This window comes from Vanellus vanellus, assembly GCF_965231255.1.
Source record: "Vanellus vanellus genome assembly, chromosome: 8".
Lineage (NCBI taxonomy): Eukaryota > Metazoa > Chordata > Aves > Charadriiformes > Charadriidae > Vanellus > Vanellus vanellus.
In genome coordinates this window covers 15,433,947-15,454,867 of record NC_138913.1, presented here as the reverse complement: position 1 = coordinate 15,454,867, position 20,921 = coordinate 15,433,947, and the positions used below count along the sequence as shown (strand labels likewise).

Sequence of the window (20,921 nt, the reverse complement as noted above, 5' to 3'; positions counted from 1 at the left end):
GTTTATGTTTGTTTTTTTTCCCTCTCTTCTTTAGTACTGTGTAACAAAAATTTATTCTTTAAGCATCTGTTTCCCAGGTAACAGGAAGTGTTTTGTCACTTTAAAATAGGAGCAATATAAGAAAGTTACTTATTTAACCTGTTTGGAATAGGTCTTGTTCAGCAGTCAGAAATTATTGTATGTGCCTAACTTACATACTTTGGTCTGCATCTTACTTTCTGAAGAACACATAGAAATTGGAACATCAGCAAACTTGTCCCTTCTGGGTTGACTTCCAGAAGGTACGGTGCTGCAGTGCAGTCTACTTCCTGACCTGCAGTGTTACAGTAGTGCAAGTAGCAAGCAAACCCCTCGTATTATAGCACGGATAATCTGTGTGGGGTTATGGTACCATTGAAATCACTGAGGCTGCTCGTGTGGGTAAACTCAGCCACATTTAAGGTGTTAAGAGGTATGTGACCAAGAACTCTGCATACAAAATCTGTTTGTTTTGCTCAGACTTACCTAGCTGTTTTAGGAGGAATTTCCAAATAAATGTTTGGCCTGGACTTTCTGCCCTTGTGTTTGGGACTGAAAAGCAAGTTTGTAACTTGCTTGGCAAGGCAGGGTGGAAAGTATTGCAGAAGAGCAGAAAAGGAAAGATACAGTAAGTTGAAAGAGAAAGCTGCCAAATGTTTGTTTGTAAGTTTGTGCTTACCGTTTTTCATACTTATGTGTTTATGTTTATAATTCCCAGTAAGTGACTGTAGAACAGCACTTTTCATAGCTGAAGTGTAGTGACGTGGAGGACAATCTTAGCAGGATGTTGGTGAGTTACACATGTACGATATCTATGTCCATACTGCTAAGAGTCTGATGGAGTTAGTTAAACAGAGCGCTTCTAGATTTCTAATTCTTTGCTTTTGTGGAGATTACAGTGAATGTGCTGTTCTACTCAGACTCTAGTCAATGATTTGTTTATTTTTAAATCTGTGAATACATCTTTCAAACACACATTCAGATAATAATTGACCTAAAAAAAGGGTGTTGTATTGGAAGGTAGGACCCAATGCTAGAGAATGTTATTCTATGGTAATCATACCAGAATAAAGAATTTTAATTGAAGATCACTCTCAAATACATTTCATCAAAATCTCTCATGCTGAAATCTTTTAAAGCTATTTCAAATTTAATAATAAGTTGTTACAATCCTTCCTAATAGAAATTAGAGAAATGTGTCAGGTTGTTGTGATTTGGTCAGTGCACCTAAATTGTTTTAATTAAAAAAGTTGGTTGTTGTAATTATGAATTACAAAGGTTAGGTTTTTTTAATGGTGATTCTGTTGTTTGATTATGATTTACATTAACTAACAGCAAATTGAAAAATCTTAACTATATCTCAAATTGCTAGTAGGAACTTAAAACGTTGATTTCCTTGGCTTTGGTCTTTTTAAGTTTTTGTCTGGGAATGTTTATAAAAACCCCACACACCGAGAAGGGAGCTTAAAGTGGAAGTAAGAAAATCTGCTAGCTATCATAATGTTGCTGTAGCGCAGCAGCGGGATCAATTGCTAAAGAACTGGTATTAATTAAGCCTGTGCAACTGATCTTTAATGAGTATTTGCAGAATTAGGAGGACAGCTTATTTATGCATGTGTGTGCGCAATGTAACTGTAATTATGCAAGCTCTTACAGTCATTCAAGTTTTAAATACAGATTTGAAGAGGTTTGATTCTTTAGCCTGGAGTGTCTCATTTATGTTGTCTAAGCACATCTCATGTAATTACATTAAGAACTAAAGTCATGGAGATTATAGTTTTATATTTTGGGAGGGGTATTAATGTTAAAATCTCTGGAAAGCAGGGTTAGTAAATAGAATATTCATTTGGAAGATGGCAGCTATAAAATAGAAATCTGTCTATCTTGGGCTAGGTGAGCTTTGGGTAGCTTTGTTTTTTCCTGTACGCATCTGTGAAATCATTGGCCACTGAATAGCAAATATGCCGATTTAGCTGTGTTAGCAGTCTCCTGTGATCTTTTTTTCAGGCTTAGCTTCTTGACAACCTTGTACTCAGAACTGTATTGTTTAGAGTCAGCATTTCTCCTGTTCTTACTTTACGCGGTGAAGAATATAACTTAAGTTACTGGTAAATTTCTAATATAGTAAATCATTCTAAAATGTCCCCAAGCTCTATCCTGATAACCTGCTTTGGGAGAAAAAAGAAAGGAAAATATCTAATTTTCAGTGATTACAGAAACATTCCTACTGAAATTATGATTTAGAGAGCCAAGAATCCTTTGTCTGGGTCTTGATGCAGGCCTTTCTGGCTAAGTCAATTTGTTTAGTACCTCAAGGAGATGCAAATGCAGAAGTGTCATGGAGTGCAAAAAAAAAAAACCCCACCAAAAACCCCGCATGCAGTCTCTTAATGTTATGTCTTATAGCGCCTTGCATTTACGTGGGTAGGAAATAGAAGAATAAATTCTGACTAATTTAGTTACTTTTTTTTTTTTTGCCTCTTGTGCATGCAAAATTCAGTTTAAAAACATTTATAGAAGTTTAAAATATGTAAATGCATTTGGGATCTTTTTGAGCAGATACTGTGCTGTTTGAAATTTAGATGTCTCTGTGAGTTTAGGTAATAATTTAGGTGGTTTGCTTTTTTGATAGTGGCAGATCTGTAACAAGAATGACAGCTAGAGTAGCTGTCTGCAATGGAAGACCATTAGGAGGAAATGCAGATTAGCATGTGGACTGTAACATTATTTTAATATATGCAGGAGTTTTCCATACTTCTGTGTAACACATACTGATTTTGTTGCCACTTTCATATTACTAAAAGATTAGATCAAGAACACGAGAAATAGTAGATATTATCATTATGATCATAAATGAAACAATTTTAAGCAATCCAGTAAAGTAGACTAAAAGATTGTTTTGCCTTCCTAATGATCTCTGCAAGAGGAGTCCTTGCATGTATGGCAGAATTGTTACTTTATGGTTAACACTTACTTTGTGAATATTAAAAGTAGCCAGGCCTAAGACCAAGGGTAAATCAGTTGTTTTGTTTTGATGTGCTGTGCATAACTTAACGCCTGTGCAGAGGAGAATCTCATTTAGGGCATGACACGACACAAGGATAGACTAAGAAAATAACTTGCTGTAAGATAATCCCCTCAAGTGTTTTATGAATGAGAGGAGGTTTTGAACAGAGAAAGTGCCCGTCAGGTGGTTGGCAAACTTGCTCATGCGGCATTAATTTTTCTGTGAATCAGGCTTTCTGTTTGATATTCCAAGTTTTCTGTTTGGAATTCTAAGACTACAATAGGGTGGCATGATGCTCTTGAATAATTTCTAGAGTTCATATGTCAATAGTAATTGGGTTTTAAATAGTTGTGTTGTGGTTTCAGGAGACATACTCTAACAGTAGTCAGTGCTCACGCACAAGCTACCTTTTTTCTTGCCATGAATTTATGATACGCCTTCAGTAACAGTCATTAAAGGAAGACCTCTGCTGACAATTTTGTATGTATAAACATAAAGCAGAGCTAGTGATCAGTTTGCATGATGTGATTTTGGAAGTTTAGAAACTTCATAATGTATTTTTATGTTTTAAGCTGGATATAATACAAAGATAAATTGGAGAAGCCATATGTAGTGAAATGTATTCCGTCTGACAAAAATTAAAAAAAAAAAAGTGCTGTGCAACAGAATTCCGGATTTCCATCTTTCTGGGTGCCACATGTTAATTTAAGTAGGAACACATGGATGTCAAAGACACTCAACATTTCTCTGCATTTTAAATATCCTAGTCTTCCATTATTAGTGATCTTATACATATTTTTAAAAAATAGTTATAACTTATGTAATAATGTAACAGATGTTTGTGTACTGATGTTTAGAGTGACTCTTTGTGGATTGAAATTTGAATTGAATTCACTCCTTTGGTACAAAGGAAAGGTGTGTTGTATACAAGGTCTGACTTCTGGCTGTGAATGTTTTACCCCTTTTGCCTGACAAAACAGAGGTATAGAATTTGAGCTGGGAGATGGGGTTTGGTTTTCTGCCTCATGGTCTCTACCCAGGGAGGCACCGAGCCTCTTCTGTCCCGGTCCTTACTGCTGCAGCCATCTGAGCTGGGTTCAGGGCACCCTCAGGTCCTTTGCACAGCGGTGATGGTGGCGGCTGGTGTGAGTCGGTGCTGGGGGACCCATCCCACTCTGCTTCCCAAGACTCCAGCTCTCCAGTGGTCCCCTTGCTGCTGTGGCTGGTTGTCAGTGGGCAGTAATGGGAGACCGAATGTTGCTTATTGTTAGGATAGAAAGGTGTAGCTTGTGTGTGGTTTTTTTGTTTGTTTAGAGTACTTTGTGAAAGTACTCAGACTCTGCAGTTGACTGGATTCTTCTGGTGAACTTTATATTAAAGATTATGTGGTGTTATTACAATATTGTTTGGTTTATGTAACATGCTGCTGCTAATATGCTTTAGGTAAGTAAGAGCTGGGTGGGTGAAGAAGAAAAATACCATACACGGAGCAGTGTTGGGCCTTGTGATCTTAACTGGGACTAGCAAAAAGCATTAAAAACTCACTGCTCAACTGGAAATGTAGGTTATATCTTGTCTTTCCTAGACTTGTAGCATTCATGTAAGTTGGTTGGAGTTCCTGTCTGTATAAAGAGTTCTGTAATTAATGAAATAGGCCCCTTCTTTCTTAACTTCCTTAAACAGGAAGAGTAGAGCTCATCTCATCTACTGTGTTGCCATCTTCTTAAGGCAGATGTTAGGCTTAGGCTCCTTCAGATCTTGATGAAGATTACTAGTTGTATCCCAAGTGCCTCTTGATTTGTTTTAGACATATGTGTCAAGGTAATGTGAACTGCACCCTGGAAATAGCATGTTTCTACTCTATCAAAGGTGATTTAGATGCATATTTGATCACATAGGGCACACTACAAGAATAGAACAAATGTATTGGCTTTGCCTGTCAGGGTTCTTGTTGAGGATAAAAACTATTTAAGATGACTGAGGGATCTCTGGTGTTTCATTGAGGGTGCAACTTCTAGCTGAATTTGTGTGTTGCTAAATTGGAATCTGTTTAAAAAAGTATACGCACATGTGCACACTCTCTCTACAGGATTATTCTCCAGAAGAATCTCCAGTTTGTGGAGAATGATTTTTAAAAGTTCTCATTTAACTTCCTGGAGTGCTTTTTTTTGTCGAGTATCTGATTTTGAAGAAAATATTTGCCTGTTTATTCTATCCTGCTTTATTCATCCCAAAATGAATGATGAAAAATGAGATTGTGTTAAATGTGCCTGCTATTGCAAAATATTCACTATATTGTAAGTATCGATCTTGCAAGATTTTTTTGAAAATATTTGCAGGTCATTTGAGATGAAAAACCTTTAGTATGTCATACATAAAGGACAAGTAAGCTTCTGTTTGGTTAAGAAGTAGCTTACCTGCAATTAGCATCAATAGGTGAATGAAAGCCCAGGGTCTTTAAAATCTCCTGATGACTAAAAGTAGTGGGAGAAAAGATACTAAATGTACCCAAAGAATATTTAAAGCTTTTTCCAGAGCTGTAGGTGTACCATATGCATTTTGTAGTTTTTATGTTATAATAGCCCAAATGCTTTTTTTTTTTTTTTTAGCGGATCACCCATTATAATTTGAGAGGGGTGAAGAGGTAAGGAGACTGGCTTTTCCAAATGTGAAAACAGTAAATTTGAGTAAAACGCCAATACACTGCTTGTGTACTTTATCTTGAGATGGGATTCATTTGACTGGTTGCTTTGGTGCAAAGGCAAACAAACACTGTTTATTTGCCGTATGAGTGACTAATAAAACTATGAATTTACATGTAAAATACAGTTATGGTAACTGAGTGTGAGATGTGTATGTGTACACACCTAATAGCTAAACGAAAATTTCAAGGTTGGAATTTGTCTATTGCAACTTCCCCTCTGACTGTCAAATAGAGCATTCTGATTTTGTGGAAGTGTGTTACCAAAATATTCAGCTTCTGAAATTGACAAGAGTACATGCTTGCTGAGGAATTAGTTTTATAGTAAATCCTGAGTTTTCCTCTGTTTCGGGTAAATAATATCTGCCTGATGTAACTGGAATTGTAGAGAGCTAATGGTCCTTAGATATTCTGAAACATGGTGAGCTCTTATAAAGGCTTTACCATCTCATGGTGGTTTGGACACAACAATACTTTTATAACTCTAGTAGGTATAAGCAACTAAGGAAATTAGAAAAAGAAAGGGAGAGATATTGCCTTATTTTTCTGAAATCAAAGCAAACACAAGACTCATACTAAGATTATATGATATCTGTAAAGAATACTCTTTGATTAGAGTACTCTAATCTCCAGTTTCCTCTATTTTATAGGAGGATTTCTGTACAGATGGTTAAGTCGTGCTGTATCAATTCTGAACATACTGATACTGCGAATCTTATACTGGGGAGAATCTAGTGACACTTATTCTTTCAGTTTTTCAGGCACTGCTACCCTGTCTTTTATATTGACTGTATCTGAGGTACCTAAGGGTTATCTTTACAAATTGAAGATTAATTTCTTCATTCATCCTCAGATAGTTATTACTTGTAGTTTTAAAAGAAAAGTTGATGTGACCCCTTAGCATCTGACTAGGAACTCCAGATCTTGAGGCTAATAGATAGGGCGTAGTGTTTAGATGGAGGGATGTCCTGTCTGGCATCCTTTGCAGTTGGTTGCTTGATGGTTATATTTATGGTTCCACTTCCTGGCCTTACAACATATTTGAGTTTTCAAATGTTCAAATCCTTTACTCCTGCTGCTGCTTCTGTGTTCAAGCTCCTGGGTAGTAGCTGAGATGTAAAAGATTAAAGCAGCCCTGTGATGTTTGCAAGTTTTCAGCGACAAGAAGTTTCTGCACAGCACCATCAGTTTCTTGAGCTTGTTTCTGCTGCCCTTTATTTGTTGCAACATCTTGATACTATAGTTCTACTTCCTTATCTGATGGTAAGACCTTCTAAAAAGCTTTTGACTCATTCTTGAGATGTTGGAGTTACTAGTCAAAGTTCTGCAGGACAGGTGTTGTGATGTGTTACATTCTTATCTGAGTTTGTTTCACAATGTAATCTACTTCTCTGTGAAGCTTTCATGGTCACCATTGTATCCTCATCTTGTTAACAGTTGTCCCATAAGGAACAAAACATTTAAGTTGAAAGATTCTGCTTATCAGAATCTTTGTGGAAGAAAAGGGTTGCTAATCTTCTACTTAGGCTTACCTAGCTATTAGGCTCTCCTAGGGTAAAAAAATCTTAGGGGAAAAATATTAGGCAAAACTATTGGGAAAAGAACACTGTTGGACATTTCTGGTAACTTACTGCAAAAGAGCAATTAGAGAAAAAGCTTGAGAATTTGGGGCCAGCAGGTAGCTTACAGGTAGTCCTTACAGACTGTGTGTGATACCCTTTTAAAGGATGCTGCAAGTTTAGTGGTAATCAGTTTGACTTTCAGCTATGTATATTAAGTGCAATAGAACTCGTCCCTTTTTGAAGATTGATTTGCTTATAATAATTATTTTTTGAGATAATGTGCCGTGTGTAGTCTTGCAGTAAAGAACAAATCAGGTGAAGCATGCATCTGAAAGGGATTTGTCCTATTTGTTTGTTATATCAAAGACCATATGAATTACTGAGGTGAAGGTGAAGATGACCTTAAAAACTGGTACCTACAAGCAGACTTTTGCTTTAATGATTAAGTGAATTCAGTAAATATCCTTGTCTTATTTCATCTTATTATTTTATAAGAGGAGAAGTCTGACTTGGGAGGAATAGAAGAATGGCCCTTCAAATATTAAGGACTTGATTTTTGTTTCTTTTCTCTGGGAAAACTTGAAATGCGCATAGTGCTTGACATGGACCTGAGAAAACTTGACTTATTCATCAACCTGATAATCTTCAGTTAAGGAAATGTATTTCCATATTTCAATCCACCAGGCTCATAGAAAATTTCTAGGGTTTTGGGATAAGGGTGAAAAAAATATCCCATTTCTGATTCAAAGTCTTACTATTCATGTTGTAAAGCTCTTCCAAGCTATTGATAAAATGTTTAGTGGCAATGACTGAAGAATTAATAATGTAAGGAGTACTAGCATGACTGAGGAGGTTTATCTCGGCATGTCAGGGAGCATTCATCATCTGTTCCTCAGCATGGAGGGGCTCTGTGCCAGCAGGGAAAAATCTCTGCGGTGCCAAACCAGGACTTCAATGGGCTCTGTGACAGGCTGCAACAGCATTCTTTTTTCAGACCATATTAATGGTTATGACACATCTCATAAGTTATAAAACTCTTCTTGTATGTATCCATGCTGTTATCCAAGGTTATTAGGCCTTATTGTTCAGTGTATGACTTCTTTGTTCCTCAATATGTCATGTTTCTTTTTTAATCTGTGGTTGTCTCATGCCATTATACACGTACCAAATGTATTCCTTGTTAGCATGTTGGTTAAAGTGCCTCTAGATAACTTTTTTATATCTAACTATAGATAAAGGAAATCAAATGAAGTACACAGTGATTGGAGGGAGCAGCTGATGTGCTGGAGGGTCTGCCATTCAGAAGGACCTCAGCAAGGTTGAGGAAAGTGCTAGTAGAAAGCTCCTAAGTCTAACCAAGATGTAAAGCTGATACATGAAGTATCACATAAAGCTATAGCACGAGTGCTTGGTAATTTTGATATAGTTTGAACTAGAACTGTGATGCCACTGTGGGATGCACAGATAGCTTCCAGCTAATCTCTACTAGTGTCTGTATTGAGTTTGTATATAACATGAGAAAATGATCAATTGCTTTTACTTCAGCCAGTTATGAGCCAGATTTATCCTGCTTTGTCCCTTACAATTAGTGAGCTATCCATATCTTTGTAACTGCTTTCAGTTTTCCTTATGTCCTTAAAGTTTAAAGTGAAATGCAATTGAAGAGGACAAAGGGGAGTTAATCACAGTACTATTTGCTTGTTGGTTCACTTTCAATGTTCTCTGTCCCTCCAAGGCTGAATTGTTTTCCACTGGCAGTGGAGCGTGGTAATGCTTCTTTATTTACTCTTCTGATATATAGCCAGACTCATGAAATTATACTGCAGTAAATGAAAGAAAATGTGAATGCAGTTATACTTGAATATGTGCACTCAAATACTTTGATTTATCTATTGATAATTTGTGGCTAGTCTTGCACATTAACTTTATGCTGTTGAACTGTAGTGGATGTTAGTTGAAAGATGTCATCTGCAGTGAAGTCAAAGTTGTGTATTAATGGGCTATTCTGCATAGAATATGTGCAAGTGGGAGAGCTGTGTCTTTCCAAGATTTGAAGACAAGACTTTAGCAGTAACGCTATTGAAGTTGTGATGGTAGAATCTGTTATTTTATGAGTCCAAATACATGAATGTATTCAGAAATCCCAGTCTGAATAGCAGTTGATTGTGTACTTGTTTCTGTTCTTCTGAAAGTATATTCAAGAGGTGAATCTGAGATTTAGGCTTTAAACTTTCCTCAATTAAAATTTTAAGAAACTCCAAACTATAGGAAAATACTTCATTAATGGGGTTTTAGTCTTTTGAGTATTTTTATAGTAGGAAGTGATAATTCTAAAATTAACAATAATTAACTGTTAATTATCCGTAGCACCTCTTTGTTGTTTGTCAGCATCTAATTTATAATGACTACTAATTCCAGCCTCCTCACTTTCAGGAAGGCAGTCTAAAAATGCAAGCTAGAACATGATGAATGAGTGAAAGACTAAAGGCAGGATGTGGCTTCGATAGCAGTTAGATATTGTTTGAAGAACAGCTGACTCTAAAGTCATTGACCATTGCCACCTTTTACACTGTAAGAGCAAACAGACCGAGCAGGCACTAGCCACGGTGTGATTGGCACTACAGTCAGCAGTGTGTAGCGGTTTAGTCCAGACTAAGTTATTTCCTTGGCACGTGTCTGCAGCTAATGGCCTAAGAGTGACGGAGTCTCTTTCTAGAGGAGAGTTTCTGTTTGGTTCCTGGGATTTTTGGAGTCCTGTATTACCTTAATCTGGAAGCAAGTCTTTCACTGGTAACTTAAGGAGAATGCTGTGATGGACACTAGAGAGTTCAGCTTTCCTTCGTTGTATGCTGCGGTAGGTAACTGGTGATATTTTCCTAATTCAAGAAGGCTGCTAAGTCAGGTCTTGAGTTTTCTTCGGTCTCCTATGTTCCTTCTGCATTGCAGCTGTCCAGAAAGCTGTATCTAGCAAACTGAGCTGTGTTTTGGGTGGAGGTTGGAGGAGAGGAGAAACAGCAGAGGAGAGAAACACATTCCTGAGAGACCTTGTTATGGGGCATGAAGAGTATGGGAGACTGCTCATTTATGAAAGTTGTCCCCCACCCTTAAGCAGCTGTTCTGGTTTTATGTGTTGCCCTGCAGTGTTTGAACATCTCGGGAAGCCACAGATGTTTGACTTTGATTCATATACTGGGGCAGATTTGATGCTTATTACTACTGCCAGAGCCTTCTGGCTAAGATTACCCTGACGCAAGCCCTGCTCCCACTTCATTAAGAAGCTGTTTTTGGTGCATGTCAGGTCTGGCACTTGGTCCTCAGCTGTTTTATGACCACTTCCCGTGCTTATCGCTGGAGATTTGTCTTGGTTGTGCACATGAGATTTACTTGGAATTATGACAATTTTCTGTGAACTTAAAGTAATTCTTGATGCAGATGTTTTAGAGAAATGCACCTTTGTACTCTGCAGCTTCAAAAAGTATTAAATTAAGAAAAACAAGGATAGCATTAACATAGCACAACTCAGGTCAGCTGGTCTTAATCCAGTATGAAAACAATTTTTGTGACTAGATGGTGTTTATATATTATTAGATACCTGGTATTATTGGATATTAGGTATCTCTATTCTGATAGTCTGAGAGTATCCCCTCCATTGTTATTATGCTTGTAATCCACTACTGTTGGTCTAGTACTGTGAATATGTTTGCATGTGAATAACTTTTCTACTAGTTTTTATATGATTGAAACAGTGGAAGTAGCCAGTTCTATGCAAAGAAACAAAGAGTTGAAATGGGGTTTGGCTGGAACCTAACAGCTGTTTGATCCATATCCAGCTCTATGTCCCAGATGTGCCTTCCCTCCATCATGTGGCGGTGGTGGGAAATAGCCTGGAGAGCCAGCCCTGTGCTTCAGGGGCCTCTGGTCATTCAAAGACGATCTGCAACAAATCGGGTGGTGGAGGGCCTGTATGTCTCCCTTCTGCCGTGCTATCTTTCTGCTGTGCTTTACACTTCTTTCTTGACCTGCCCCTTGTCTTTTCAGTCTTTTGATGTCCTGTTGTTACTTTCAGTTGAGTTTATGCTGTTTTAAGATTTTCCCCTTGGAATACAGCTTTAATTACTGAGCAGATGTGTTGTCTTCATTCTGCCTGCTCTAATTGCCTTTATCTCTCTTCATCTTGAATCTTAGACTTTTTAGCTCATTAAGTCCTGGGGAGCTAGAACTCTGTGCTAGTTAAAGACACACACAAAAAAATTCTTATCAGATCTTGCTGCAGTTCTGTAAACAAGCTACTTAATCATGCTTTTATGTTAATGCCAAAGAAACAAATAAAAATTGGTTTCACTGTAATTATAAACAAACCAATACAAAATTGCAGTCTAAATATTGAGATACTTTTCCTTCCTTTGTTTTGTTTTGGTTTTTTTTTTTTTTCTCCATAATGCCCTCTGAAACAAGATTTAACTCTAGAGACTCAAATGAAAATTAATCATTTATGGAAGAAAATAAAGAAAGTAAAAGAGAAATTGATGTTGCCTGAAATCTTTTATGATCTGAAGCTAGAGAAGAGGCAGAAGCCAAAATGTAACTGCACAGGAATGTGCTTAGATATAAAACCTAGGATGTAACTGTGGGAATGACTTTAGATACAAGAACTGGAATGCAACTATTTGTTAGTGAAATCTGCAAAAAGCTGGGAATGTCATGCTCAGTGTTTGAGAACTGCAGGCAATTGGCAGTGTTTTTCAGAACTGTTCTTGTAAAAATTGCTTTTCCTGAGTTTGGGGGCTGATCCAGTCTTTTTTATTTTTTTTGTCCTTGGCTTGAACTCATGTGAACTAGAACGGAATTAGCAAGACACAGTAAAGCTGTGGTTCTGTGTACTCTCTCCTCAGTGGTAAAGCTGGCTCAAGAAATTCCTGCTCCAAATCGTACTTCCCTGCCTGTCTCACTTTTTCCAGGAAGAGTTTTTTGTAGGAATGAAAAGTATCTGATCCAATTTTCCAAAAAGCATTACAGAAAACTTCCTATTACTTTTTTTTTATTCCAAGGCAGACTACTACTGGTGAACAGTGTGGCTCTGTGAATGGTTATGCTGGAATGACTGAAAGAATGAGGCACCCTGTGATGGGAGCAAGGCATGGGAATACAGCTGTTCCTACCAACCTCTGTGTAATGTGAAATCCTAGCCTTGAGGAATAGATTTTTGTAGTGTTGCATTTGTTGCCAGAAATTAGTACTTTCGAGCTCTCAAGGCAATAGCCGGATGAAACAGCAATGTTCAGTGAACTCTCTGAACGGTGTCATCCTTTCTCAGTCTTCTTTTTTTCAGGTAGCAATAAGCAAGGAAGGAGGTGTCAAAGGAAACATAAGCTCTCAAGCAAAAAAAAAGGTTGTGCTTTAGAAATGCTTCATGAAAGCAGCTTTTACTGGCCTGAAAGTTGCAACCAGTCTAGAATATAGGCAAATGATATAAACAAACGTGCCATTTGAACTTAACTGCTAAGTTAGTTGACTCATGGCAAATGCTATGTTTTTCATAATCTCATTGCAAAGTCATTCATTAAATAGCTGTAGGTTTGAGCCAGGAGAGTCACCAAAAGAATTACTGAAGAAATTTCACTCAGACTTTTAGTTTCTTTCCTTTGTTATTACCTTCAAACGTATAGACAATCAGCTATACAAGAATAGAGGAAATCTACTTCAATGGGACAAACATTAGGATTAATAAAATTTAATCTCAAATCTTTGTTACTAAGCTATATGTTTTATCAACGTTGTGTTTTTTCTTTTTACCGTCAAAATTTCTGCAATTCTTGTAGTTCTCTAAAAACTATGCTGTTTTATAGTAGAAATTGAACTGAAACTGATGGCAATAAATGGATTAAATTAACGTGTCCCGGCCGCTTTCCCCCAAGTCCCAGAGTATTTTTGTGTGAAGTTTTACAGGAAAACGTTTTTAACCATGCAGGGCAGCTTTAGAAGAAGTAGAAGGAGATGTGACAGAACTGGAACTGAAACTTGACAAGGTAAGCTTTTTAATTCAACAATGTCTGCTCTGGAAAATATAAAAAGATGTGTTTAGGTTTTGTTTTGAAGTTCATAGCTGGGAGGCAGCAGTGGCTGCCAACCAAGCGTTCTGCTCTGGCAGAGGGAAGGGGTCTGGGTCGAGTGCGCAGCTGGGCCCTGGAGGCCCAAGCTTGAGTAACAGCAGGATCAGCCCGTGTGAGCTGCTTTCTCCCCTGGAGGAGGGTTTGGATTGTGCAATACCCTCTGGCCCCTCTGGCCTCCTCTCACTCGTGTGACAGCCCCACAGTGGGAGCTCATGCAAACTAATTCAGCTTTCCTGTGCGTTAAAAGCCAGGGACTGGCCATCCCAGCATTCAGAACTTATGTTTTATGACAACTGCATACTGTGATGACACCTGGATACTCCTTGTTTTAGAGATTTAAAGTCTGTGCTTTAGTCTTTGGCACAGTCAGAGCAGGATAGGTGTGTAGATATATATAGATATATATATGATTCATTTCCATCTGGAGGATTTAACTACTGTAAAATTCATCCTGCTTTTTGTCATGCTTTGTGCAGGTGTATAAAAGGTTATGTGTAACATCTTTTCAGTGCCTTGCAATCCATTTATTGGTTTTCTAACCAGTAGTATTGGAGGCTTTTGTTCTTTCTTTGCTAGTATTTTGAGGGTGGCTTTTTTTTTTTACATCTGTAGAAAGTCTCCTTTCCTCAGCATTTTATGCTAAATGTTTAAAATTACTTTTTCCCTGTGTTTTAATGTGGTAGGCAGATGTCATTTGTTCACCTCCTCAGCTACTTTTTGAATATGAACTTTTGTTCCTGCAGCTGTGAGTTGGCTGCAGAAAGATGGAGACGAAGTCAGTGTCAAGTATAGAGTTGAGTCTGAAGGCTCTTCCTTTTTGTAATAATATTTCTAGCTTTTGTGGTTATTGATGTAACCATTCGCTCTTTCAAAATAAATTTAAGATAGTTAATTTTGATTTGATGTGAATCTTGGTGAAATTGATGGGTATAAGGCACATTTTTACTGTAGGGGTGATGAATCTGTTTTGGTGGATTAAACCATGTATTTAAAGGATCTGAAAAATCTATCTTGGAAGTTTTGTGTTTTCCACCAGTCTAAACCAGTCATTTTTTGGGGAAAAGAATTCTCAAATTCCTTAAGGGGCATTATTCAGGGCCTTGCCCTCAGCCTCTTCCAGGAGGCCGGTGCCAATTATACCATTCTATCATGTAAAAGCTATAATTGTAGTATTACTCTTTGCCTTGAGACAGTATCATAGAACTCTTTAAAACAAGATCACCCAAACCCACTTGCTCCCCTGACAAAAAAGCAAGTACACAAGGTAAGTATTTAAGTAGTTTAGTTGTAATATGAGGTATAAGTGATCTAGTATAATGCTTAGTTGTAATATGAGGTATAAGTGATCTAGTATAATGCTTAGTTGTAATATGAGGTATAAGTGATCTAGTATAATGCTTAGTTGTAATATGAGGTATAAGTGATCTAGTATAATGCTTAGTTGTAATATGAGGTATAAGTGATCTAGTATAATGCTTAGTTGTAATATGAGGTATAAGTGATCTAGTATAATGCTTAGTTGTAATATGAGGTATAAGTGATCTAGTATAATGCTTAGTTGTAATATGAGGTATAAGTGATCTAGTATAATGCTTAGTTGTAATATGAGGTATAAGTGATCTAGTATAATGCTTAGTTGTAATATGAGGTATAAGTGATCTAGTATAATGCTTAGTTGTAATATGAGGTATAAGTGATCTAGTATAATGCTTAGTTGTAATATGAGGTATAAGTGATCTAGTATAATGCTTAGTTGTAATATGAGGTATAAGTGATCTAGTATAATGCTTAAGTTGAAAGCCAAGTTTCTCTTGTGAGCTGAAGGGTAATGTGGCCTCAGGGTAATGATTTTTCTAGACTTGGTAGCTTTTTCTGCTCAGTTATTCATATTAAACTTAGCTTTATTGTCCCACAATTGTGACTTTGGGCTACATTATCTGCATTTTTTTTTCTCCTTGGGAAGAAAGGATCCTGTGTTCAGGATCATGAACCACTAGCAAAAGTGAAGGGGGAAAAAGGATCATGTCGGTAGTGATTTTTTTTCTGTCCATTGTTAAAGCAGCTTGGCCGTTCATCAGAACATGGGAGATGATGCTCAGATTTATTCTTTTCCTAAAAAGATCTGAGTCAACATAAAAATTACTGGGTAAATAAGGCAGGAAGATCTTTTGGGTGGTTTTCTTGCCCCAGCCTAGGATCAAGTACTTCTGTGTTGTTCTTCATGAAAAGTTGTCTAACAGCCTTGAAAAATGCTTCAGAGATGAAGGGTCAATCTTCTGATTTTATTCTCAGTTTGGTTTAGAGTGGGTGAACTCAATTATAATATGCCTTCTCTCAAGAAAGCATCTCACTGATTGCACTAATCATTCTTTCTTTCATTAATGGTGCAGTGCGTTAATGGCTCAAAAAGTGAGAAAATACCCATCACAAGATACTGATGGCTTCCATATCAGACTGTTCAGTACCATGATAGCCAAGGTACTGACTGAAGCAGTGAGTGGTAGGGATGGAAACCCATCAGAGAAAAACTAGTCTGTATGAGTGAAAACATGATTAATTTTGCCTTCTGAGATGTAACCATCTCTCTTCAGTTGTGCTTTGTGCAGATACTCTTTTGCTTTCCTGTGCCTGTATTTGGAGTGTCTCAAGATGAGAAAAAAAAACCAACAAACTGCTGTGGGTTTCTTTTGGGGGGTTTTGGCTTGGAAACCACAAAGCACTTAATATTTGCTTGGGTTCTAACCAATGATGTTTTAGTTGCTGTGCTTTTTGTCCCATACAGCCCTCTCTTGAAATATGTGCAAAATCTCAGTTAACAATAAAACAAATAATAATTAAAAAAATTCTAACTTTCTCAAGGGCATATAAATTGACCTAGAGTAGTATTTTTATTTTTATAAATGTAACTATACAATAGAAAGCTTTTCATAGAATGTGGGGCTCTTTAAACTTAAAATTTAACCTTTGAAATCTTTGTTTCTCAGACTAAACTAAGCTCAGTCTTTCATGTTTATATGATGGTGAAAAAAAAAATACCAAAAACAAACCCCAAAACAAAAAACTTCCACTTTGTCATTTTTCCCTCTTTGTAGCTGGTGAAGCTTTGTATTGCAATGATTGATACTGGGAAAGCATTCTGTACAGCCAACAAGCAGTTCATGAATGGAATTCGAGACCTTGCACAATATTCCTGTAAAGATGCATTGGTTGAGGTAAGTTCTTTAAGAGGTGAAAATGGAAGGAGAGAGGCATAACTTAAAATGGGTAGAATATAACAGTTGGCAAGAGAAATAGTTGAAGCCTATTATTTGCCTTTTTGTTCCTTTTTCTTTGAGATGCCTTAAGAGTGAGCTGTTTTGACTGTGGTGCAGTCCAAGCGTCTGTGCTGTTTACTTTCAGCTTTAACCTGCAATGGCAAGGGTTTTCCAAATTCCAGAAAATAGGTTTTAGGTTAGGAATATTCATCTTGGGAGAAGCAGAGAAAGTCAGGTTGAAGCTATGAACAGCTGCTCTGTTTACTTTGCTAAATAAAGGGGTTCTAGTCATAAGATCCTAAGAGCCAGTTCTATGCAACTAAATTCCCTGAGTTGATCTCTTGGGTCCTGGAACTGGCACTCTCTAATACATAGAAATCTAAATTTGTAAATATACAGAGCCCACTTTGGTGTTACTGCAGGCTGATGTCTTGTTAGGCTAATTTGGAACACCTAATATTTCCTGTATATGTTACTTTGAAATGAGGTATGAAATTGTGTAAAATGCAAGTGTAATTATGTACACATCTTTGTATAGCATCATTTAATGCATATTGTGTAACAGAACATCAGTTGCGTGTATGCCTCTGCACATGCTGGTTGAAATGCATAATGCCTGTGAACTTCAGTATAGTCTGTGTACAACTGAAACTGTTGTTTGGAAACTTACTTGCTTGAAATGAAGTGTGATGGCAAACTAGTAAAACTTATGTTATTTGATTCCAAGTAGGTTTTTGTTACAGTTGTTATGTAAGCAATAAGCAGTTACCCAAATATATTAGGGATTGTTGTTTTCTAACTGTGTTTGTGATGTTGATTCTACAGATTGATTTCAGTGTTGCTAAGCATATCAGCTGAGGTAGTAGTTCCTACAGTAAATGTGTGATGGATGATTACAACACCTTAACCAGGTTTTTTGAGTTAGGCTATTAAACATTAATAAATATTAAGTAGTGTAATATTAAATATTGTAAAATTAATATGTTAAATTATTAGAACTTCCCATAGTTTAGTCAACTTAATTTGCATTTTTTCTGCTTTGCTTCAGTTTGGTCCTTTATATATAGGTATGTAGCAGTAATGTTTTTTGTTGCTTGTAGCTTTAATACATTTACTTGGTATTACCCCCATGTTGTCATTCTAGCATAACGGTTTTAATTTAATAATCATGCCAAGGAAAATCAATTCTCAAGTTCTCTACGGAAAAGCTGTAAACCTCTGAAACCTTGCTTTCGTGCTGTGTATTTGATAGAGCTTAACTTAAACCACTTTGGTTTTCTTTTTACAGACCAGCTTGACAAAGTTCTCTGACACCTTACAGGAAATGATCAATTATCACAATGTAAGTATTTCTAGCTGAAACGTGACACTGATATCTTACCTCCAGCTATATTTGATAACAGAAGAATGCTAAAGCTTCTCTTGATAGTATTTGCAAAGTCATGGTTTAAGTGCTATTAAATACCTCTCATTTTATACTTCTACTTGTTAATGAAATATTTATAAATATCCCCTTTTCTGCAGATTTTTATTTCACTTTATTTTTTGTTTTGTTTTTTGTAAACTTTGTGAAAACCCAGTGCTGTAAGACAGTAAATACTGGATTGTTTTATCTTTTTTAATCAAAGTGATGGGCAGCAGTGACAAGCTAGGGACATATTTCTTTGGACTGAAGTAATTATTACATTTTCTATAATTTCTCTCCCCCCACCCCCCCAATCTTTTGTAATGCACAAAATGAAGCACCTCTGATTTGATTAAGTTGATTAAGGGCTTGGAGCATCTCCCTTATGAGGAAAGGCTGAGAGAGCTGGGACTCTTTAGCCTGGAGAAGAGAAGGCTGAGGGGAGACCTTATTATGGCGTACAAGTATCTAAAGGGTGGGTTGAAGGAGGATGGAGCCAGGCTCTTTTCAATGGTTCCCAGTGACAGGACAAGGGGCAATGGGCACAAGTTAGAACACAGGAAGTTCCGTTCAAATACACGGAAAAACTTCTTTACGGTGAGGGTATTGGAGCACTGGCACAGGCTGCCCAGGGAGGTTGTGGAGTCCCCTTCTCTGGAGATTTTCAAGACCCGCCTGGATGCAGTCCTGAGTAATGTGCTCCGGGCAATCCTGCCTTAGCAGGGGAGTTGGACTAGATGATCTCTAGAGGTCCCTTCCAACTCTGAAAATTCTGTGATTCTGTATGTAGTTGTCTTTTTTTGAAAGTATGACAGATTTAGATGAGTGTAGAGAAAGGAGAAAATGCTAGGATTTGAGACGAATAGTGGTTTTTAGCATGTCGGACTTCATCAGAAAGCTGAATTTTGCCTGGATTGAAAACTGATTATTTTTTTTTAATCTCCTCTGAAGAGTTTAGTCTTGTATCCTGAAAGCCAAAGGGATGTGTTACTACTGTTTTCTTCCTCTCCCCTTGGCCCCTACTGCTTTTCTTTTTCCAGCAAATTGCTGGAAAGCAACCACAGTGTCTCCAAAGTGCTGAAAATATGCTGGGCACTTAGAATTAATTTTTTTTTTGTATTGCTAGAAGTTTAAAATGTAATGAGATACAGAGAATGCAGTTCAAAGCTTCAGCTGAAATTAATTTTGTTAGTATTAACGTAGCTTCCTAAAACCGTCTTATTAAGCTTTTTTTTTTTTTAAAATACATGCTTCTAGAAAGGAAGGGAAACAAAGGGAAGCAGGTTGATACTGTTGAGTTGGATTTCCTTTCCATTCTTTGAGGTGTACTTATCTACACCTAAGATAATGAAAACTGTAAGAAGGGGAGTAAGTGGACAGTGATACTTTGGTAGAGAGAAGCTAGTGCAAAGATTCAAAGCAAGAAAGTGTGAGAAACTGTTATTTTCATGTCAGTGATTTCTGCAGGCTAGGTTGAGCAGATTAATCCAGTTGGCTGTCCCTATTTTACACTTTTCATCACATTTCTTGCTGCTGGTTGCTGTCTTAACCATGTCTTTGCTATATGTATTATTTTTGACACATCTGACCTAGATCCCATATTCTTGCTGCTGGTATTTTTCTACATGACTGTGGCTTGAAGTGCTTTGGTAAAATTTGGCACGGCACAGCTCTCCTTTTAGGGCAGCTTGAAGGCAGAAAGGAAAGAACAAGCTATATTAAAAGATTTCTTTGCAGATCTAAGTAGGACCACTGTCCTGTGTTTTTTTTCCCCCTGCACTTCCTTGCTCTGCTCAAGCATAGTGAGTAGAACAGTCGCTTTTATCAAAAGGCATGAACATAAGAAGTAAGGCTTGTTATGAGGTTCTGATGTAGAGTTTTGCCGGGCATGTGGTCCTGTGTTGCTGTGTGTGAATTTGCTTAGTTCAGCAGGACTTACTAGCTCAGAGTGTCAGCTCTGACTGACTTGGCAGGAGAGCCACTGTGAGCGAGAAGAAGCTAAGAAGAAGAAAGAGGAGAGGCAGGAGGCATCCTGCAGAGGAAGGAGAGAAGGGGTAGGAGGTGGTCCTACTGAGATCTGGATGACTGTCTGTTTTCTCATATGAGGCTTTGCTACAAATAAGGTTAGGAACCAGACTAATGCAGCATCTTCACTGATCCAGTTGGGGAGTAGCTTTGACACCTTATGGCAAATAGCAGCTTTCTTAGACTTGGTTTGGAGTCTGTGAAAGGTAATGTGTACGAGAGGCTGTAAGTCTAGTCAGATTGTGGTCTGGGTCACTTTTTTTGTGTTCTTTTAGGGAAAAAATGTGTATGTATTTTGCTGCCTGGCACTTTTTTATTCTTTATTACCGTAAGCAGAATTGCAAGGCTCATATTTCTGGGAGTCCTCTAATCAGTTGAGTTTCCATCTGGTTATACTCTTTCTGTATTGATCTTGATTGGTGCACTCAGGCACTGGCAAGCTTAAATGTCAGCAGTGGGAGTAGTCCCAGCATGACTTCCAGCTTGTCAAGGAGTTCTTTATCTATTCTAGTTGTCTGTTTTTCTGGTTTCCCAAAGTGGGAATACAAACAGGATCTTCCATGTGTTACTGTTAGATATAGGACAATTCAGGTTGGAAGGGGCCTCAGGAGATGCGTGGTTCAACTGCCTGCCTAAATTGGGGGCTGCTCTGAGGTTGGGCCAGGTTGTATGGGGTTTTATCCCTTTTCGCCTTGAAAACCTCCAAAAATGGAGACTGGATGGAGATAGTACTATATTGTACCACTTTGATGGGTGGCTTTATCATGTCTTCCTTCCTTCAGTGTTTCCGGAAAAAGGAAACAAGCTGGTTAGGGTTTTGCTCTCAGTACCTGGCATTG

The 20,921-nt window shown here is 37.6% G+C and overlaps 1 protein-coding gene across 1 annotated transcript in view; it reads left to right on the top strand.

Annotated features, from left to right (window-relative positions):
* ACAP2 (ArfGAP with coiled-coil, ankyrin repeat and PH domains 2) overlaps positions 1 to 20,921 on the top strand; it is a 65,338-nt gene that overhangs the window by 4,253 nt on the left and 40,164 nt on the right. The window contains exons 2-4 of the mRNA XM_082487032.1: positions 13,257 to 13,314; positions 16,491 to 16,610; positions 17,941 to 17,994. Coding sequence (XP_082343158.1) covers positions 13,257 to 13,314; positions 16,491 to 16,610; positions 17,941 to 17,994 — 232 coding nt within the window. The remainder of the gene's footprint in view (positions 1 to 13,256; positions 13,315 to 16,490; positions 16,611 to 17,940; positions 17,995 to 20,921) is intronic.